General features: G+C 38.3%; 1 protein-coding gene across 3 annotated transcripts; it reads left to right on the forward strand.

Moving 5' to 3' along the window:
• Positions 1 to 5,222: 5,222 nt before the first annotated feature.
• On the forward strand, positions 5,223 to 9,566 carry LOC104800010 (microtubule-associated protein 70-2). 3 transcript variants are annotated; one of them, XM_019200891.1, is made up of 13 exons: positions 5,278 to 5,447; positions 5,556 to 5,886; positions 6,024 to 6,109; positions 6,517 to 6,582; positions 6,675 to 6,845; positions 6,952 to 7,122; positions 7,216 to 7,371; positions 7,477 to 7,623; positions 7,737 to 7,808; positions 7,890 to 8,438; positions 8,506 to 8,693; positions 8,947 to 9,033; positions 9,206 to 9,566. In XM_019200891.1, exons 2-12 carry the CDS (start codon positions 5,649 to 5,651, stop codon positions 8,984 to 8,986), a joined length of 1,884 nt encoding a protein of 627 aa, XP_019056436.1. In that variant the 5' UTR covers positions 5,278 to 5,447; positions 5,556 to 5,648; the 3' UTR covers positions 8,987 to 9,033; positions 9,206 to 9,566. The 3 variants fall into 3 exon arrangements, with proteins under 3 accessions (XP_010521012.1, XP_019056436.1, XP_010521011.1); XM_010522710.2 differs by having other exon boundaries at positions 5,223 to 5,327; positions 8,947 to 9,566; XM_010522709.1 differs by having other exon boundaries at positions 8,947 to 9,566.
• Positions 9,567 to 19,343: the final 9,777 nt, after the last annotated feature.

Genomic DNA, 19,343 nt, shown 5'->3' on the forward strand with positions numbered 1-19,343 from the left:
TTCGCGCCCCTCTCTCTCTCTCTCTCTCTCTCTCTCTCTCTCTCTCTCTCTCTCTCTCTCTCTCTCTCTCATACTTCTTCTTCTTCTTTTTTTTTTTTTTAAAATATATTAATTTACGTGTTCTTTTAATAATCTTTAAATTAGTGTGATATCTTAATATAGTACGGTCAATGCATATATTTTCTTTTCATTACTTAGATTTTGACCGATCGAGAAAATTAGAGAAGGAATACTATCAACTTGTAAATGAAAAGAGAATTCGAGAACGAAAGAGATTGTTGAACATTTTCCCGTGTATTATTCTCCTTCACTATACCTCTGTATTTATACAGGAAAAGGACTTGAAAAACAGAAAAACAAACCTATAACAAACCTGAAGAATGAAGAAAAGCGTGTCTATCCTAGTAGGCAAAATTGGTAATCTACAAACCGGAAATAAAATAGAAATCAGTAAACCATAAACATAACCAGAAATGTACGAAGCTTCTCTGTAAAACAGAGTCTTCCAGTAAAGACTCAGAGGACCATAGAAACAACAGAGTAAGTAAGCAGAGGTTGATATTTCCGGTTTGATACTCCCCTTCAAGATGGGGAATGTAGATCGAAAATCCCCATCTTGCCCAATAGATTGCGAAATAAATCACCTGCCAGTGGTTTAGTCAAAATGTCGGCAATCTGGTTTTTAGAATTGATATCCAGAGGCTTCAGAAAACCAGATTTCAAATGCTCCCGGATAAAATGGCAGTCAATCTCAATATGTTTGGTGCGCTCGTGGTAGACGGGGTTATTGGCGATGTGAATAGCGGACTTGCTATCGCAAAACAAAGTGACAGGTTCCGGAAAGATAACCTTCAATTCTCGAAGAAGACCAGAAATCCATATAAGCTCCGAGATTGCCTGTGCCATAGCACGATATTCAGATTCTTCGCTGCTCCGGGATACTGTCTTTGTTTCTTTGATTTTCAACTGATCAAAGAAGTGCCAATAAACATACAGAACCCGGTAATTGATCGTCTAGTATCTGCACATGTAGTCTAATCCGCATCTGCATAACCACTCAAACGAATGGTAGAATCAGTAGAATATAGTAAACCTTGAGCTGGAGCTGACTTGATATAGCGCAATAGGCGATAAGCGGCGTCAAGGTGATTGGATCTGGGATCAGACATATATTGACTGAGCTTCTGAACCGAAAACGAGATGTCGGGACGTGTGACGGAAAGATAAATGAGTTTTCCAATGAGTTTGCGATAGAATGTCGGATCAGGCAAAGGATTTCCAGAATCTGAAGTCAATTTTACCTTGGGATCCATGGGAGAAGCACTTGGCTTGTAGGCTAACATTCCAAAATCTTCTAACAACTCCAAAGCGTACTTTCTTTGGCAAATATGAATACTAGATTTCGACCTAGCTATCTCAAGTCCAAGAAAGTAGCGTAAGATACCCATATCCTTCAGCAGAGAATTAGAGCACAAGTATTTCTTGACATCAGAGATCAGAGACTCATTGTTACCAGCAATCAACAAATCATCAACATATACCAATATCGCAACAAAACCAGTGTCATGATGTCGAAAAAACAAAGAATTATCTGCTTGGGACTGAGAAAAACCACCTGACAGTAGAACCTCGCAAAGCTTGATGTTCCACTGACGTGAGGCTTGCTTAAGCCCGTAAATTGATTTGCGCAACTTGCAAACAGAATTATTAGGAATTGACTCCTCCTTAATCTCTGAATATCCTGGTGGTAATTGCATATATAATTCTTCACTTAAATCCCCATTTAGGAAGGCATTAAAGACATCCATTTGGTGAAGAAACCAGTTATGACATGCGGCAAGAGCTAAGATAATTCTGACAGTAGACATCTTCGCGACAGGACTAAATGTGTCCAAATAGTCGATTCTTTCCTGTTGTGAGTAACCCTTCGCAACCAATCTGGCCTTATGCTTGTCAACTGTGCCATCAGCATTGTATTTCACTTTGAAGACCCATTTACAACCAATGAGATGTTTGCCAGGAGGAAGAGCACATAAATCCCAGGTTCTAGTCCGAATTAGTGCGTCCAACTCAAGAAGCATAGCATTTTGCCACTTATCACATGCAGCAGCCTGTCTGTAGGTTCTTGGTTCGGATTTAGAAATGATGGAGAGGGAAAAGTATTTAAAAGAGGGGGTAAGGTTAGAGTAAGAGATATAGGAAGAAAGAGGGTAAGTGATAGAAGAAGGTGAAGGTGGAGGGGTGTGATGGGAGAGGTGATAGCAGTGATAGTCCAAAAGGTAGCGAGGAGCATGAATCATACGCTGTGATTTTTGAATAGTTTCTGTGGGTAGTTGAGCAGATGAAGAAGGTAAAAGTAAAGAAATCTGAGTATCAGTAGGAGATGATTCTGAAACATGATCAGAAATGAGAGATCCTGAAACATGATCAGAAGCAGGGGGTTCTGAAATATGGACAAAGGAGTCCAAATGTTCAGGAGTAATGGTAGAAGGGACATAACTGTCATAATACTGAATTAAGACATGATTAGGAGGAAAGAAATCAATAGAAGAACGGGGAAGAGGACTTGAGGAGAAAGGAAATATAGTTTCTTAAAACGTAACATTTCGAGAAACAGACACTGAATTGGTGTTAAGGTTGAGCACTTTATAACCTTTAACCCCAGGAGGATAACCTAAGAACACATGAGGAACAACTCTTGGTGAAAACTTGTGACGATCTTTGTCATGCGTAGAGACATAGCAAAGACATCCAAAGGATTTTAGATGAGAATATGAAGGTTTCGAATCCGTTAAAACCTCAAATGGTGACTTATTGTTCAGAATTGGAGTAGGGATGTGGTTTATAAGATAAACGGCAGTCAATACACAATCTGACCAATAAGCCAGAGGGATATTGGATTGAAATAAAAGAGACCGAGCCACATTTAGAATATGTTGGTGTTTCCTCTCAACAACAGAATTTTTTTGAGGGGTATAAGGGCAAGAACGGTAATGAATGAGGCCATGTTTCGAGAAGAGAAGGAAAAGAAAGTTCTTTGGCATTATCAGATCTGAAACTTTTGACAGACTTGCCATATTAAGTAAAAACATGGGCCAAAAATTCAGGAAAACGAGAGGTAACGTCACTCTTATTACGTAGTAGATAGATCCAAGTAACTCGGGTACAATCATCCACGATACTTAAGAAATAACGATGACCATAAACAAAGCAAATATGAAAAGGTCCCCATATGTCAAGATGTAGAAGTGAAAAGGGTTCTGAAGAGAGTTTCCCGGAAGTAGGAAAAGACTGTTTCCTTTACTTGGCAAGCGGACATATGGAGCAACGGGACTGTGGCTCAGTGGTGTGAGTAAACTGAAGTTGGGAAGACGAACCAAGAGTTTGGACTCGTAAAAAAGAAGGGTGACCCAATCTGATGTGCCATAGATCGAGAGGAGCATAAGTTGCAAAAGTTGTACAATGGCGTAAGATATTGAAGTTGTTAATCAAATATTTTGGAATGTAGAATTTATAAACCGAATCTAATAATATTGAAATTAAAATTTGAATTTAAAATTTGATTATATATGAATTTTATTGAATAAAATTAAATAAATTTGATTTTGAATATTAAAATAATTGAAAAGGTAAATAAAAATATAAATTTTAAGAATAAAAACTCAATGACAATAGAATCCATACATTGGGATAGAACTAAATTTCTATATAAGATTGAATGTATAAAGATGGAATGAATATATGTCTTTTGAAAATTATAACTTGAAAATAATAAAACTAATAGGGATTAATTTGAATGTGCAAAGTTTAAAGGTGATTCAATTGAACGTCATTTATAATACTTCATGATCAATCTAAAAATAATAATAAAACTAAAATCCAAAATAATTAATATAATTGCATTTAGGTTTATTTACGATAAGCTGTGCAATTTAAAATAAACAGCAAGAAAAATGAAATTTTTTTTTCTTTGCACGTATACATTCGAAGACAAACCCTAAGATGAAAGATCTACTCGCAAATAATGACAAAAATGCCAATAAGCATATAATCTAATATAAGATTTGCATTCAAAAAACATACGTGGAGGGTAAAGTACACGTGTCATGTAAGGATGCAAGTGAATACCAAATTCTCAAAAAATAATTATAAAAGGAATATTTCAGAATTTTGGAATACATAGGATTTGCTTGCTTTGTTTAATCGGAAAGTATAGCGATGTTTTTTGCTTTTTATTCCCTGAAATGTATTGTGATATCGTAAAAAATGTTAGATTTTCTAAAAATAAATCCTATAATAGGGCATTTATTAAAGTTGACCATTGTTTTTACTTGATATATATATATATATAGCTTGAAAACAAAAACATTTTTCAGACCAAAAAGTACATATTATTATGGAAAAATAACAATATTGATTTGGTTAAATAATATTTAAATAAAAAAAAGTTTTAACTCTTATCTTTATGCAACAAAGGGCGCACTCTTTATTTGATTTCCAAGTTTTTTTTTACAACTGTTAAAACATAAAATTTAATATAATATTACATTATCTGCGAAATTATAATATGTGGTGGTAGGTTTATATATATATATATATTGGTAAAAGTGGCAGATTTATATTGTACGCAATTTAAAAAAAAAGAACGTTCTAAGGAAAAATGGGAATATATATTTTTTATTCTTAGCTTGAGCAAAATTAATATTCCAAAGATGTGGGCTGGGTTAGAATCTGGTTCAAAGCATTTTTACAACGTCTCTTGTAATTCAAATACTTATTTATTTATTTATTATGTTCCGTTCTGTTTTATGAACCGATATTAACACAAAAAAAATGAAATAGATGGAATCTATATTACTTACGGAAAAAGAATAAGAAAACAAGCACCCCTAAAAAAAAATGAAACACGAGAAATTAATCCTCGTTGTCTCCTTCCTCGCGCAAAGCATCTCTCCGACTAATTCAAAGCTTTTTCTTCACTAATCAGGGATTAAGCAACTTAATCACAAATTTAATTATCTAACATAATATCCATAGTAATAAAAAGTACTAAATAAAAAACATTAAGAGATAGGGCAATTTAAATTGTTTTCTCTTTTAACAGATAAGCTGAAAAGTAAATAAAGTATTATGTTCAAATGTTCGAACTTTGTGCTTAATCAGATAGCAAGGCATTAATTAACTTAATCCATATTCTGTCTCGTCAGCTCTCCGTTGTCTCACTCTATTAGTAGAGAGAGAAAGCACTGTAACAGCATTTAAATCCCAGTCTCTTTCGTTCTCTCTCTAGAAACCCCCCGATGTGTTCTGATACTTTCTCTCTCTAGGTTAGCTTCATCTCTCTCTCCATATGTATGCGCGTGTGTAGATATGCCCTGTGGAACTCTGATTTTGGAAACCTTAGAGCATTTGGATCCCGAGAACTCTGAGCTCTGTCGTCTCTGGATGTGATTTTTCCGCATTGTTTCTCTCTCTGCAAATCTGCATTATTTAGCTCAGTGCTACTCTCGTTCTCTATCTATACTTATCTGTGTATCTATTCGTTGTTTGTATAGGTGTATCTAGCCTTGCTGTGTTTCGGGAACCTAGTGTTTGGATCCTGAGGGATTTGGATGTGTGCGTGAGGAAAGCGAAGGATCAGATCGGAGATGGCGGAGGTTTCGGGCGACGGAGGTATGTCGGCGCCGGAGACAGAGCAGGCTGCGCCTCCGCAGCCGCTGATGCCGTCGGCGTCCTTTAAGGAAAGCGGCGGTGGTAAAAGCTCGTCGAGACGGAGGCCGGTGAGGCCGAGCTTCGATGCCGCCGCCGACAATGAATTCATCACGCTTCTCCATGGCTCGGATCCAGTGAAGGTGGAGCTCAATCGGCTCGAGAACGAACTTAGGGGTGAGGAAATGCTACTCGATCTGGTGGTTTTTGTGTCGATTCAGATCTAACCCATTGTTATTGCACTCGTGTTTACTTCTGCATTATCTATTGTTTTGTGCTTCATCTTTTCGCCTAAATACTCTATCAAAATGCAGACAAGGAACGAGAATTAGGCGAAGCACACGCCGAGATAAAAGCTTTGAGGTTGTCTGAGAGGCAGAGAGAGAAAGCTGTTGAAGAGGTATACTGAGTATCTGTTCTTTTTTTCTTTTTTTCATTTTGGGTCCATATCGAAAATTTTCTCTGTTCTTTTTCAACATATATGCATCCTTTTTTGGTGACAAATCTGTTTGTGGTACTTGCCTAGAGGTTCAAGAATTATTTTATCATCGTGAGAGATACATATACGTTGGATTAGCTACTATGCAATGTTGTTAGGAAAACGTCGGAGTTCAATTGTCATGAGTTACTGCACTTGGTTCGATCAATTACTGTTTCCTGATTTTGTCGAGAATTTTATGTTTGTTGACGAATCTCTTAAATGTAGTTTTCCTTTTGACGTGCTCTTCTTTGTCTGATTCATTCGATGTTTCTTTCTGTGCTTCTCGGGAGTTGACTCTTCTTTCCCCGTGTACTCTGGAACATTAGCTCACTGACGAACTTGCTAAGTTGGAGGAGAAGCTCAAGTTGACTGAATCCCTTCTTGATAGCAAAGTATTGACTGTGACCTCTCCTTGATCCCAATTATGCTTCCCTTCCTCTTTCATGCTGCTATACTTATTTATGATTATCATCGAGCATTGCAGAACCTAGAAATCAAGAAAATCAATGAGGAAAAGAAGGCATCAATGGCTGCTCAGTTTGCAGCTGAAGCCACCTTGAGGAGGGTCCATGCTGCTCAAAAGGATGATGACATGCCTCCAATTGAAGCCATTCTAGCCCCATTAGAAGCTGAACTTAAGCTTGCACGACAAGAGGTATTTCCATTCCCTTCCAGTCTACTTGCTTGTTTTCTACTTCCTATGATGGCATGCTATTGTGTGACACGTTTGGTCACTGATTACCTGCATTGTTTCTGCATAGATTGGGAAGCTTCAAGACGACAACAGGGCCTTGGATCGTCTGACTAAACAGAAGGAAGCTGCCTTGCTTGATGCTGAGAGGACAGTTCAAGCTGCCCTGGCAAAAGCTGCCATGGTCGATGACCTTCAAAATAAGAACCAAGAGTTGATGAAGCAAATAGAAATTTGTCAGGTGTTGTGTCCATCTCCTATCTGTTGTAATTAATTAATCAGGCTTGTGATTCTTCCTACCCATCTTGTATTGATCTTTTTTGTAATGCATTAGGAAGAAAACAAAATTCTAGACAAAATGCACAGACAGAAGGTTGCCGAGGTTGAAAAACTTACCCAGACTGTACGGGAGCTGGAAGAGGCTGTCCTTGCTGGTGGAGCTGCTGCAAATGCTGTGAGGGATTACCAGCGCAAAGTTCAAGAGATGAATGTAACTAGTCACAATTCAGAAGATTGCCAAAATGAACATTAAGTCTAGCTTCTTACATAGCACTAGACAACTGATGAAGTGATGAGCCTTATTGAAACCTTTCAGGAAGAAAGAAAAACTCTTGATCGGGAACTTGCACGTGCAAAGGTTACGGCAAATAGAGTTGCCACAGTGGTGGCAAATGAATGGAAAGATGGTAATGATAAAGTGATGCCTGTGAAGCAATGGCTAGAAGAAAGAAGGTTTCTACAGGTTCATTTTGATATGATGTTTCATCTCCCAAACTCTTGGGTTGCAGCAGATTCTTTATTACGGAAGGAGCTCAGCACACTTTACATTCTCAATTCTCTACTCTTTTCTTGCAGGGAGAAATGCAACAACTTCGTGATAAGTTTGCCATAGCAGAGCGAGCTGCTAAATCTGAAGCGCAACTAAAAGTAATGAACTTACGTTTTGTTTGTTCTCTGATCTTCTTATACTGAACCAAAATTAAAACATTTTACATGCAACGATCGCAGGAAAAGTTTCAGCTGCGGCTAAAGGTGCTCGAGGACACTCTGAGAGGAACATCAAGCAGCAGCACGAGGAATACAACCGAGGGAAGGAGCATGAGCAATGGACCCTCTCGTAGACAGTCGCTTGGCGGAGCTGACAATATCCAAAAGCTTACATCAAATGGCTTTCTGTCCAAGAAAACTCCGGCTCCAGCTCCTCAGTTGAGACATTCCTTATCTTCTAATTTCACTTCTGCGTTGAGGAATGTGAAAGGCACGTCTAAATCATTCGATGGAGGGACAAGATCCTTGGATAGGGGGAAAGCTCTCTTAAATGGTCCTGGGAATTATTCCTTCAACAAGGCTTCTGATGAAGCCAAGGAAGGAGAGTCTCCTAATTCCTGGAAAGAAAATCCAGAGGAGGAGAAGCCACCGAGTGAGAACCCTACACCAGTGACCGAGGACAGTGTCCCTGGAGTTTTGTATGATTTACTACAGAAGGAGGTCATTGCCTTGAGGAAAGCTTCTCATGAGAAGGATCAAAGCCTCAAAGATAAAGATGATGCCATAGAGGTAGAATTCTACATTATGCCATAAAAACTGCTTGCTGACGTAAGTGTAATATATGAGTTTTTTTTAGATGTTAGCAAAGAAGGTGGAAACATTAACAAAGGCGATGGAGGTTGAAGCGAAGAAGATGAGGAGGGAAGTATCTGCAATGGAGAAAGAGGTCGCTGCCATGCGTGTGGAGAAAGAGCATGAGAATAGAGCCAAAAGGTTTTCAAATACCAAGAGCCCATCTAACAGCGCTCAGATTCTTGCTGGAAGGTATCTTCGTATCCATCCAGTTCTCACTTCCTAATGCTTTTTGGTTTCTCTGTGACCCCTCATTATTTTGTCCTGTTGATTTGTATTTTTGCACCCTATTTTTAGTAATGATAAATAACATGTTTATGGGCTTTGATGACGAACCATAGAACCTTGAACTATAAGAGAGGTTGTTTGCCTCAGTTTGGTTTCCAGAGTGGTCAATCACCAGATCTATTACCATGATTGATAAGAGACTTAAATTATGTTGCAGAGCTGCTGGAAGAAGCGGGTTAACGAGGAGTACCCAATGAGGGAGATTCTGATCATAATCAGAAATAACAAGTAAAACCGTTAATAGGTTTGTGATCTTACGCTATTCACTTGGGGTTTTTTTCTTTTCCTTTTTCTTCATGTGATTCATTGTCATATCACATAACTTAAAAAGCATGCTGATGAATGATCCCGTCCTCGCCCTCCGGAAAAAGAAAAACAAAGAGAAGAGAAATGATGGGTTGTTGCTTCTGACGTAGAATCGGATTAGTCTGGTTAGAGGAGGAGAAGGGAGGAAGAGAAGAAACAGATGAGAGGGGAGATGATGATGTTTGACATATTTGGCTTGACATTTTTAAACCCTTAATGGTTGTCTGGTTGGTTTGTATAGGGTAGCTTTTGTTATTTGTCTCTCTGGAGGGAGAGAGAGAGAGAGAGAGAGAGAGAGAGAGAGAGAGAGAGAGAGAGAGAGAGAGAGAGAGAGAGTGTGTGTGTTTTGTGTGCTTTTACACTTAGTTCCTATGGGTCGTAGCGCTCTTTTAAGTATACAATGTATTCTGCTTTCGGGTGTGTGATTATTATTGCTTTGTATCACATCTCTCTGGTCTTTATTTGTGTCTCTACAGATGGTCACAGTTATGGTATCGCTCACTGCTTAGGCTCCCCTTCGAGAATTGCATCTTTGTTTCTAGTGTGCCATAATCACTACTTGTCCTACAATAATTCGAAAATACATGACACGAAACACCAAGGGTTTTCGTTGCCACACAATCATTCACAAAACCTGCATTTGCGACAACTTTTGGCCGTTGCAAACTATTGGAAAACTGATTGGTTCATTCGTTAAATATCTTTGTTTTAAAAAAATATTATTTTTATAATTTATATATTAAGTCGTGGCAACAAACTTTTGAACTACAACAAATTCATAATAACTGACAACACCAATTTATCAATCATTCACAATTGTTAAAAAACACAACGAAAATGGTTGTAATAATTATTACAGAGGCAATGATATACCCGGTCGAGTCCTAAATCCAAATGATTGGTTACGAAATCAATCAACTTCTGAAATTCTTTCTCAACAATGTTTGCTTTTAATAACTTGTTGTGGAAACATAATATATATTTATCCAAAATTAACCCACTTCTCGTAATCCATAGTCTTTCACAAGAGGAATGTTATGATCTTAAAGCAGTATAGTAAGAAACTCAAAACAATCAAACAAGATCATATTATACAAAAGACGTGATTCCAGTTGGAAATGATTCGTTACTCACTCTAGTTTTGATGTGAACGATAATGTATCTAGTAATTTACCTAAAGATTCGGAAGATGATAAGTATAGTGATCGGGTTTATGCTCGGTAGATACCAGATTTCGACGATTCAAGTTGAAGATGTCGGAGATTTCTCTAACATGGTATTTTATACATAAAGATGATGCTTTATGTTTTTTGTGTCTTGTTGGTTGAAAAACAAACGAGAAATCTTTCTTCGGTTGGAAAAATGATCATATATTATAGTTTGGTTTAAATTATAATGTTAAATTATTTCGGGAGAAAGAAGATTTTGTAATAGAATATTAATCACAAAGGGGATGATTAATCTTCGGAAAAGTGATTGATATGTTTATATTTCACGGAATAACTTGGTAAAAGGTTATTGTGAGATATGAATTGAATACCGGCGAGATACAAGTAGAATACCAGTGAGGTATAACTGGGAATAATAATAAAAGTTATCATTGTGGAAAATGGTATGAATACATATTGTACAATGATATAAAGACATACATGTTAAATCATAGCTATGTGAAAAATGTTTGTATGTCGGTTATTTTGTGCAAAAGAAAAACGATTGACGGAAATTGTCAATGTTATTGTGCACAAAATGATTTAGGGATGAGAACAAAGCCTTAACATTAATAACAAATAAAAGGATCTTTACTCAACATCTAATACAATGTTAGATGTTGAGTTCAAAGAGTTAAACCTTTTATTATTGTGATTGAAAGCACACAAATAAAAATCATCCCAAGGTTGGTGAATTGAATATTATGCAACGCAAAGGAGGTTAGAAGTTTTTCTTGATAGATCTTTTGAAAAAATGTTGAGTTGCACAACATGATCTTCTCTAAAAGGTCTACCTATATGAATGCGAAATTTGGCCACTTCAAAATGCTTTATGGATTGGCATCTATGCATTAATGAATGGATATGGACACGTGGCCTTATAAAAGTGTCACGATAAGCAAAAATTTGTATTGATTTTGTGTGTTATGTACTTCGTATCTCAACAGGATTACGAGGTTCAATCTGTAAAAATACATACATAACTCGAGTTATTAAAGTATATTTCACTACGTGAAAGTTCAATCGTTTCGATACTATCCACTTATGCAGAAAATTGGAAAAATGTATGAAAAACCCTTGATGGTATCATTTGTTGTTTACTCTAAAATGATGGACGATTGTTGGATATTTTAGAGTAAACGGTTGATCGGAATAATCTCTCAAGAGATTCATAATTATATATATTACGAATATGGTGGAGGAGTTGTATGTTCGTAAATGATATGATATGGATCGGTAAAACATATGTTTGTTTTGGCAGTAAATCAGTTCATGAGTGAGTGAGGTATACCTCAACCCGAGTGAGGTATCACTCAGTCTTCCTCACTAAAGTAAAATTTTTGTTACGGAAATGTAACTCAGTCCATGTCAAAAGTAACTCAGTCCGTTACTTGTCTGAGAGAGAATTTCGTTTTGCACAGAAATTTATCACAGCACGAGTTAGAAGTAACTCGGACCGCATCAGGGGTATGATGACATGTAAATATTGTCATATTTTCACATCGGATGTCTAGCGCATTTCACGATATTTCGCATATTTATAAATATCCCTTGTACATTTTACTCAGACTTCGATGTTTTTGATATTTTGTAGGAAAAATGGAGTTTTGGACGAAAATGAGCAATTTTTTGAGAAAAAGACATGATCCGGAGCCAACCCGAAAACATTCCGAATACCAAAGAGCCAAAGAAGAAAGACTTGCAAGATGTGTACATTACGAGCTTGATACGTGTGTACCGAGTCTAGAATTTTTAACCCGATTACAACTCACCGTAAAGATACGGATCGTCGTAACACGGAGTCGAACACAAGGACAGGTTGCGAAATCTAAATCCCAATCGAAACAAAATCAAAGCAAGCAATCAATTGTAATGATGGAAGTGTGTAGAATCAATAGAAAATAAGGAAGCAAAGCAACAAAAAACGTGTAACTAGCAAGCAAAGATGACCGTGGGTGTCGGGACCGTATTCGCGTGTATGGATATATGCTAAGCATGTGAGAATCACAATTATGACTTGTATTTGGAAATCGTCAAGCAACAAAGATAGAGAATTCACCTCTCGGTCTACCAACTCACTACCTACAGAGTAACTCGTCAATCTCTTGATCTAGTCAAGTTAACCCTATATGCATGAAGAACGCTATCATCAACCCTAGATCGATTAAACCATATCTCTATGTGAATAATACGATCTATCCTATTGATTTTGATCCGAAACTAAACCCATATCTCTATAAAGTTTGGAATCTGAGATAATTGATTAAGAGATTAGCAAACATCAATCGAATAAAAGCACAAATCAATAGAACCGAAACAAATCAAAATCGAGATCCAAGTTAGGGTTCAAACATACCCAAAACATAAACGAATCCCTAACCCACAGCCGTGGATCTACTCACGGTTCATGGAAAAACACAGAGTAAAACAGGAAACAACGATAAAAGAGGGAGAAGAAAGACTCATGTCGATAGTGATGCAATCTTCACATTCCAACTCTCCTTCTTCTTTTCGAAACCCCGTCAACTTTTATTTCTCTCATCAAAGCTCTCCAAAGTCTGAATCTAAGTGTTCTCTCTGTTCTAAAACGCGGGTAGGTCTTTTTTATAACCCTAGGGCGGTTCGCAAGAGTCCTTTTCCCATTAAAACTCTAAAAATCGCGAATTAGGATTTTTCTGAGCTTGACTCGGCCGAGTCAAGTCGAATGGGATTTCGGCCCATCTGACTCGGCCCAACTGACTCGACCTCTTCACAAATTTGCTTATAACTTTTTGTTCTAGTGTCGGATTTGCGTGATTTTGGTGTTTATGCAAAGCTCTTGAAACGCTCTTTCCAATGGTATAAGTCTCGCATGATTTGGACTTCCGTAGAGAGAGTTATTGATCTCGCAACATGAGTACGTCTTCCGAACTTCATCTCTAAAGCTCCAAAAATGCTCTTTTTCGAGTCCAATCATCTCCGAAACCTGTAACTCTACAAAATTAAAGCACAACCGGGTTTTGTGTCCTAACATGCCTAGAATGTCTATGAATGCATATGATTATCCTCTAAAACATAGACAAACTCTCATAAATCATAGAGAAAAATAGGAGTTATCAAATCCCCCCAAACTTAAACCTTTACTCGTCCTTGAGTAAAGAACGTAGGAATAAAATTTGCAAATGGAGAATGACGAACATCAAATAGCATCATCATAAAACTCAAAAGCAAAACATTCATCCAATGCTAGTTTCCCATGAATCATACCCAAACCGGTCTATTATGGTCTTTCTACCAAAGACTAATCTACCTAGTTATGAGACTTTTATTGCCACTTAGAACCCCTTAGAATCTCTACAACTCATTAAGCATATTTTCGAACCTATCCTTATCTCACCTTATCCGCTTTGATCTAAGTTTTACCTTTTTGTAGAATTTTTCTATCAAACGTTAGCATCTCGGGTTTCTAGGACATTGAAATTGAAGGACATCGTTTTTCTTTTTCTTTTATTTTTTTTCTTTCTTTTCTTTTCTTTTTTTTTCTTTTTTTTCTTTTTTTTTTCCTTTCAATGCGATGTCCGACCGACAATTTAGACCTGAACCATCAATCGATGCACTCATGTCCTCGAACGATTTTCGTTGACGAGATTTTGACAGCGGAGTGTCGAGATGCTTTATTTTCCCAAGCTATTCGTTGAACTAGACTTCATCGACCTGCAAGACTCGAAAAAGGTTCTAAACGAAACGTATAACCTGAATATAGTCGTTTCAACTCCGTAGGTTCCAAATAACAACCCCATCCCATAAACTTTATATAGAAAGTCTGGAGAACTACCAATTCGACACAGTTCAACCATGCTCTACAAAGTCACTAGATCATCAAGATGTTCCTACTCTATCATCCCACAAATCTTCCAAATGATGTTCAAAACGGGTTTTCGAGGTATGCACATGAACCTATATGATCCTAAATCTATATGAAAAATGCAATCATGCAATCCTAACAAAAACTCACTATATGAAAAATATAAAAAAATGTGTTAATGCAACTAATTCAAAGTGATATGAAAAAAGTGAAAATTTTCCTAAGTTTATATGCATGATAAAATGCACCTAAACTAATACATCCTAAGTAGATAGACCTGAATGTGTGAAGGATCTATCCATCCCCTAGACTTGAACCATATACCATCAACGGTGTAGACTCTCGCCCGGAAAAGTAGAATAAAAAACAACGTGTGAAAAGGACCATGTAAGAGAGATAAAGAAGACTTAACTCTGCAAAATTCGTTCGCTCGCAACGAAGTTAATTCACGTCAAACGCAAGAGCTCTCACACACTCTTGAACTAGAACCTATCCAACATTGTGTCTCGGAAGTCGATGCTCATCTCTCGTGTGCCGATGTAAATGCTCATAGAACAACAAACGTTATCTAAACAAAAGCATAATAATAGCAATAGATTCCGATACATCAACGAAAGACCAAAATACAATCATGGTCTCTCGAGAAGCGCTTGTTTAAAGTCATTAGCTCGACGTATCTTGCTCAAATGATGGGAGAGTCTGAGAGGGAAGATAATCGATCGTTAGCCACCCTTGATATTGAACATTAAGTGCATCTTTTGGACCTCGTGGATGCTTGAGTCTTCTATCCTCCTTGGGTTTCCAAACTTGTGCAGAAGGTGGACTTGTGGACGTCTGAGTGATGATTTTGCTCGTTTCGATCCTCTCTTGCTCATTACCCCTACTCGACACTCTGTGGTGGAAGGTTTAAACACGGATATAGAATGATGAGTGGGATATGTACCTCTCTCCAATGCTGGTCATGTGTTCCTATCCGTGTGTGTGTTCTTTTGTCCTAAACCCTTGAGGTGAGGGCTTCATCTCCTCCTTCGAGGCTTTCTCTAAACTTCAATCCGCTTTATTCAGCGTCCCTATGCTAAGTGGTGACTCTCTGGGCTCTGGAACATCTGTGGTGGTCGTCATTGAGGGTTCAGAGAAGTTCCGGGCTGCCTCGATTTCGACGGTAAGAAGTGGCTCGACTTTGCCTAGAGAACTGACTCGGTCCGAGTCATAATACAAGGAGGTCGAGTCAACACGAGTGCACACCAAGTCAGTAACCAACAGAGTTTCTAATTCTTCCAGAGAGTTGACTCGGTCCGAGTCAGTCTTGACTCGGTCCGAGTCAGAACGCAGAAACTCGAATTTTTCCTCAGTTCCGTCGTTTAATGCCTGTGTAAGCTCTCGAATATCCTCCCCGCATCGGCCGTGTTTAAGAACGGTCAGCCTAATATAATCGGTATCTTCGAGTCCTCGTCAACAAAATCAACGGAAACATAGTAATCCCCGACTTTCAATGGGACGTCCTCGAGAATACCTGCGGGATACTTGACGGATCTATCTGCAAGTTGTAGTGGATCCTTGTTGTCTTGAGATCTCCAATGTTGAGTTTTTTTATAGATAGACAATGGTAGCAAACTCACACTAGCGCTAAGATCACACAATGCACAGTGAACCTCAATGTATTTTGCATGGAATCGAAAAGCTACTTGGATCAGATCTCTTCCGTGGCAACTCATGCTGTAGAATTGTGGCGCTCACCTCTGAGCTCAAGACTACTGTCTCCTTTCCAATCACCCTCTTTTTAGTCAAAAAATCTCTCAAAACTTTCGTATAAGAGGGGATCTGAAGCATCACCTCATAGAAAGCCATCGTAACTTTTAACTTTCGAAGCATATCAAGAAATCTAGAAAACTGTATATCCTCAACATGTTTCTTCAATCGAGAGGGGAAAGGAACGACTGGTATCTTAGGTGGAGGAGCGACAGACGCTCAATTTTCTCCGCGTTCACTTGAGGCGTCTCGTCAGCAATGGCTCTCCCTTTCTCCTCGACGGTGTAACTAGAGGTCATCCCTTTTTCTATGGTCAGAGGGATTGTATCATGCAGGTTCTCTCCACTTATAAGCTGAATATCATTGATGTGATCTCGTGGATTCGGCTCGGGCTTTTCCGCGAATGTGCCCTGTAGTCTGGAGACCTGCGATGCAAGTTGTGCAATCTGAATATCGATAAGTTTCAGATGAGCTTCGACCCCATCTAATCTCCTCTCAAAAGTGTCTTACCTGACTTTTATGCTCTGTATCTCGGTCTTCAGCTCAGTAAATGATGTCTTTTGATCGAGCATTTCCAATGGGCATATCCGTTGGAAATGGCCAAAAATCCGTTGGAAATTAACGTTTCCAACGGATAAATCCGTTGAAATTTCGTCGTTGGAAATCGGTGTCCGTTGGACAACCGTTGGAATTTTCAACGGAATTTCAACGAATTTTTCCGTTGGAAATTTCCAACGGAATTTCCAACCGCAATCCGTTGGAATTTTCCAACGAAAAATTCAAAACATATTCTCGATTCTAACCCCGGCCCCGGCCGAAAACCCGATCCCGACCCCGACCTCGACCCTGACTGTGAACCCGACCCTGACTGTGACCCCGGCTATGATCCCAACCCCGATCCCGAAGCTCACTTCCCAGTAGGTCACCCATCCTTCCACTGTTCCAACTCAATCCTCCTTAACCCCAGAGTTCCAATTGACCATCATCCAACTGCTCCAAGTTAAACTTCTGATATCATATAATATTAATATATATACATATAAATATATATATATATATATATATATATATATATTTGTTATATGTATATATATGGTTAATATAGATATATCGATATATATATATTTATACGTATATATATATTTACGTATATACACATTCAAATTGATATATATATATATACACACATTATATTTGTATATATAAACATATATATACACAAAATATACCTGTATTTGTATATATATACATATAAATATATAAAATACATGTATTTAAATATATATATATATATATATAAATGAAACTTATTCATCCCAAATCAATAGAGAACATACGGGAAATCATAATCTTAAGACTATATGGTTGGAAAACTTTTTCCATATATATATATATATATGTATATATATAAAAATATTTATATATATATTAGATTTTCAATTGATTTTTTAATCAAAATCCAAATTTCTAACCGATATCCGTTGGAATTCCGTTGAATTTTTTTTTAAATTTTCCAAAAAAAATTCCAACCGATATCCGTTGGGATTTTTTTTTAAATTTCCAAAAAAATTTCCAACTGATATCCGTTGGAATTCCGTTGGAATTTTTTTCCAACCAACATCCGTCGGAATTCCGTTGGACATTTCCAACCGATTTTTTCAACCGATATCTGTTCGGTTGGAAATACCGTTGGAAATTTTCAACCCAATTTTTCAATTGAATACGTTGAAAATTCCGTTAAAAATTTTCAACGGGCATTTTCAACGGATATCCGTTAGAAATTTCAACGGAATTTTAATGGAAATCGTCGTTGAAACGCCGTTGAAAATCTGTTGGAAAATCCGTTGGAATCCGATGATTTTTTTTTTTGTAGTGGGCAAGCATCATCTTAATGTCTACTTCATCGTTCTTCGCAGGTTGAGGTGCTTGGTGACCCTGATTCTGCTGCCTGTATCCTTGATTCTCCTGCGCATATCTCTGATTCTGCCCCTGAAAACTTGACTAACTGAAGCATTCTGAGGAATTCTAGGAACGCCAGCTATTGTGCATTCAATACTCCACTCGGGTTTCCATAGGAGAAACCAGAATGATTTCTAGGCATGTTTGGGTTGTAAAGATTAGAAGGATTCTGGTACTGATTTCTCCCTATGTAGTTTATGTCCTCAATCGATTCCTCTTCTGTTGTGGCCTGATCAATAAACATTCTAGGCTGGACCTTTTGCGGGTTAGACGTATTCTTGAGTCCCATGTGTTGTTTGATCGCCGATAAATCAGACATGACTATCTTCAAAGCCGCGTACTCGCTCAAATCTACCCATCCTGTGGAGCATCTGCTTCCATCTCCTAACATCCCTCTTGCCTTAGCCATCTTTGCAATCTGCATCTCTAGGGTGTCAAAGGGAATATCGTATACACTCCCTCCACAAGCCGCATCCATCCATGCTCTAGTGTCATCTCTCAGTCCGTTGATGAATGTGGAAAGTAACAGCCGCTTATCCATGTCGCGGTGTGGACAAAGGCGCTGATAGCCTTTGAATCTCTCCCATGCATCGTATAGACTGTTGGGTTTTCCTGGGATCTCAAGAGCGAATCTAATTCCTAAGAGATCAGTTCTAGGGTTTGCGCAGCAGATGAAAAACAAAAATTTTGATGAAATCCTAAAATCTATCATGCATGATCTTGTAGAAACGTTAGAACGCTTACCTCAATCGATCCGGGGCCTGTATCAATCGAAGAACGCGTTTGATCACTGTAGGCAAGAAGAATACCTTGCCCTCTACACGTATCCACACGGCGGAAAGGATTCCAACGGTTGGAACTTGTCTGCTAAGACTGAAGAACACTTTCCTCTTTGCGCAAGGGTTTTAGGGATCTTTCTCTTAGCTTTCTCACTCTCCAAACCTCTCCCTAGGGTCTGAAAATCGTGCCAAAAGAGTTGGGTGGCGTTTCCATAAGTTTCTCCCTTTTAAAACCCTAATTAGAGCGAGTTTAGTAAATCCCGACGTCCGGACCGATCGGTCCAGACCTGGACCGATCGGTCTGGAGCTTTTAACGTCTGGACCGATCGGTCTATGTCTGGACCGATTGGTTTGAAACAATTTCCCGACCACCTCTGGACCGACCGGTCTACGTCTAGACCGATCGGTCTGGGTTAGCTGGACCGATCAGTCCAGACCTTCTGGACTGGTCGGTCTGGCCTCTGCTCCACCGGGATTTTCTCGTCTCTTCTCGCGCATTCGTCCTTTCCTGTGTGTGTGACCCTGTAGGCTCATCCGATATAACAGTATAACATGAAGTCTCTTATTTCGGTTACACAAGTCATAGGCGGTCTCTAGCAAGACACTATGACTACCTATCTCGAATAGAGTTTGTTCGTGATCTTTACGAATGCCAGAGATGATTCCGGTTGATGATCCTTTTGTATCATGATATCATATGTCGAACATA

The sequence above is a fragment of the Tarenaya hassleriana genome, unplaced genomic scaffold (assembly GCF_000463585.1).
Source record: "Tarenaya hassleriana unplaced genomic scaffold, ASM46358v1 Cleome63, whole genome shotgun sequence".
NCBI lineage: Eukaryota > Viridiplantae > Streptophyta > Magnoliopsida > Brassicales > Cleomaceae > Tarenaya > Tarenaya hassleriana.

Bases quoted from the DNA above. Each gene is read 5' to 3' on its own strand.
- LOC104800010 (XM_010522710.2), top strand. From the start codon at position 5,649: ATGGCGGAGGTTTCGGGCGACGGAGGTATGTCGGCGCCGGAGACAGAG. The intron at 7,372-7,476 runs GTAACTAGTCAC...GAAACCTTTCAG, and splicing joins GCAAAGTTCAAGAGATGAAT to GAAGAAAGAAAAACTCTTGA. The intron at 7,809-7,889 runs GTAATGAACTTA...CAACGATCGCAG, and splicing joins AATCTGAAGCGCAACTAAAA to GAAAAGTTTCAGCTGCGGCT.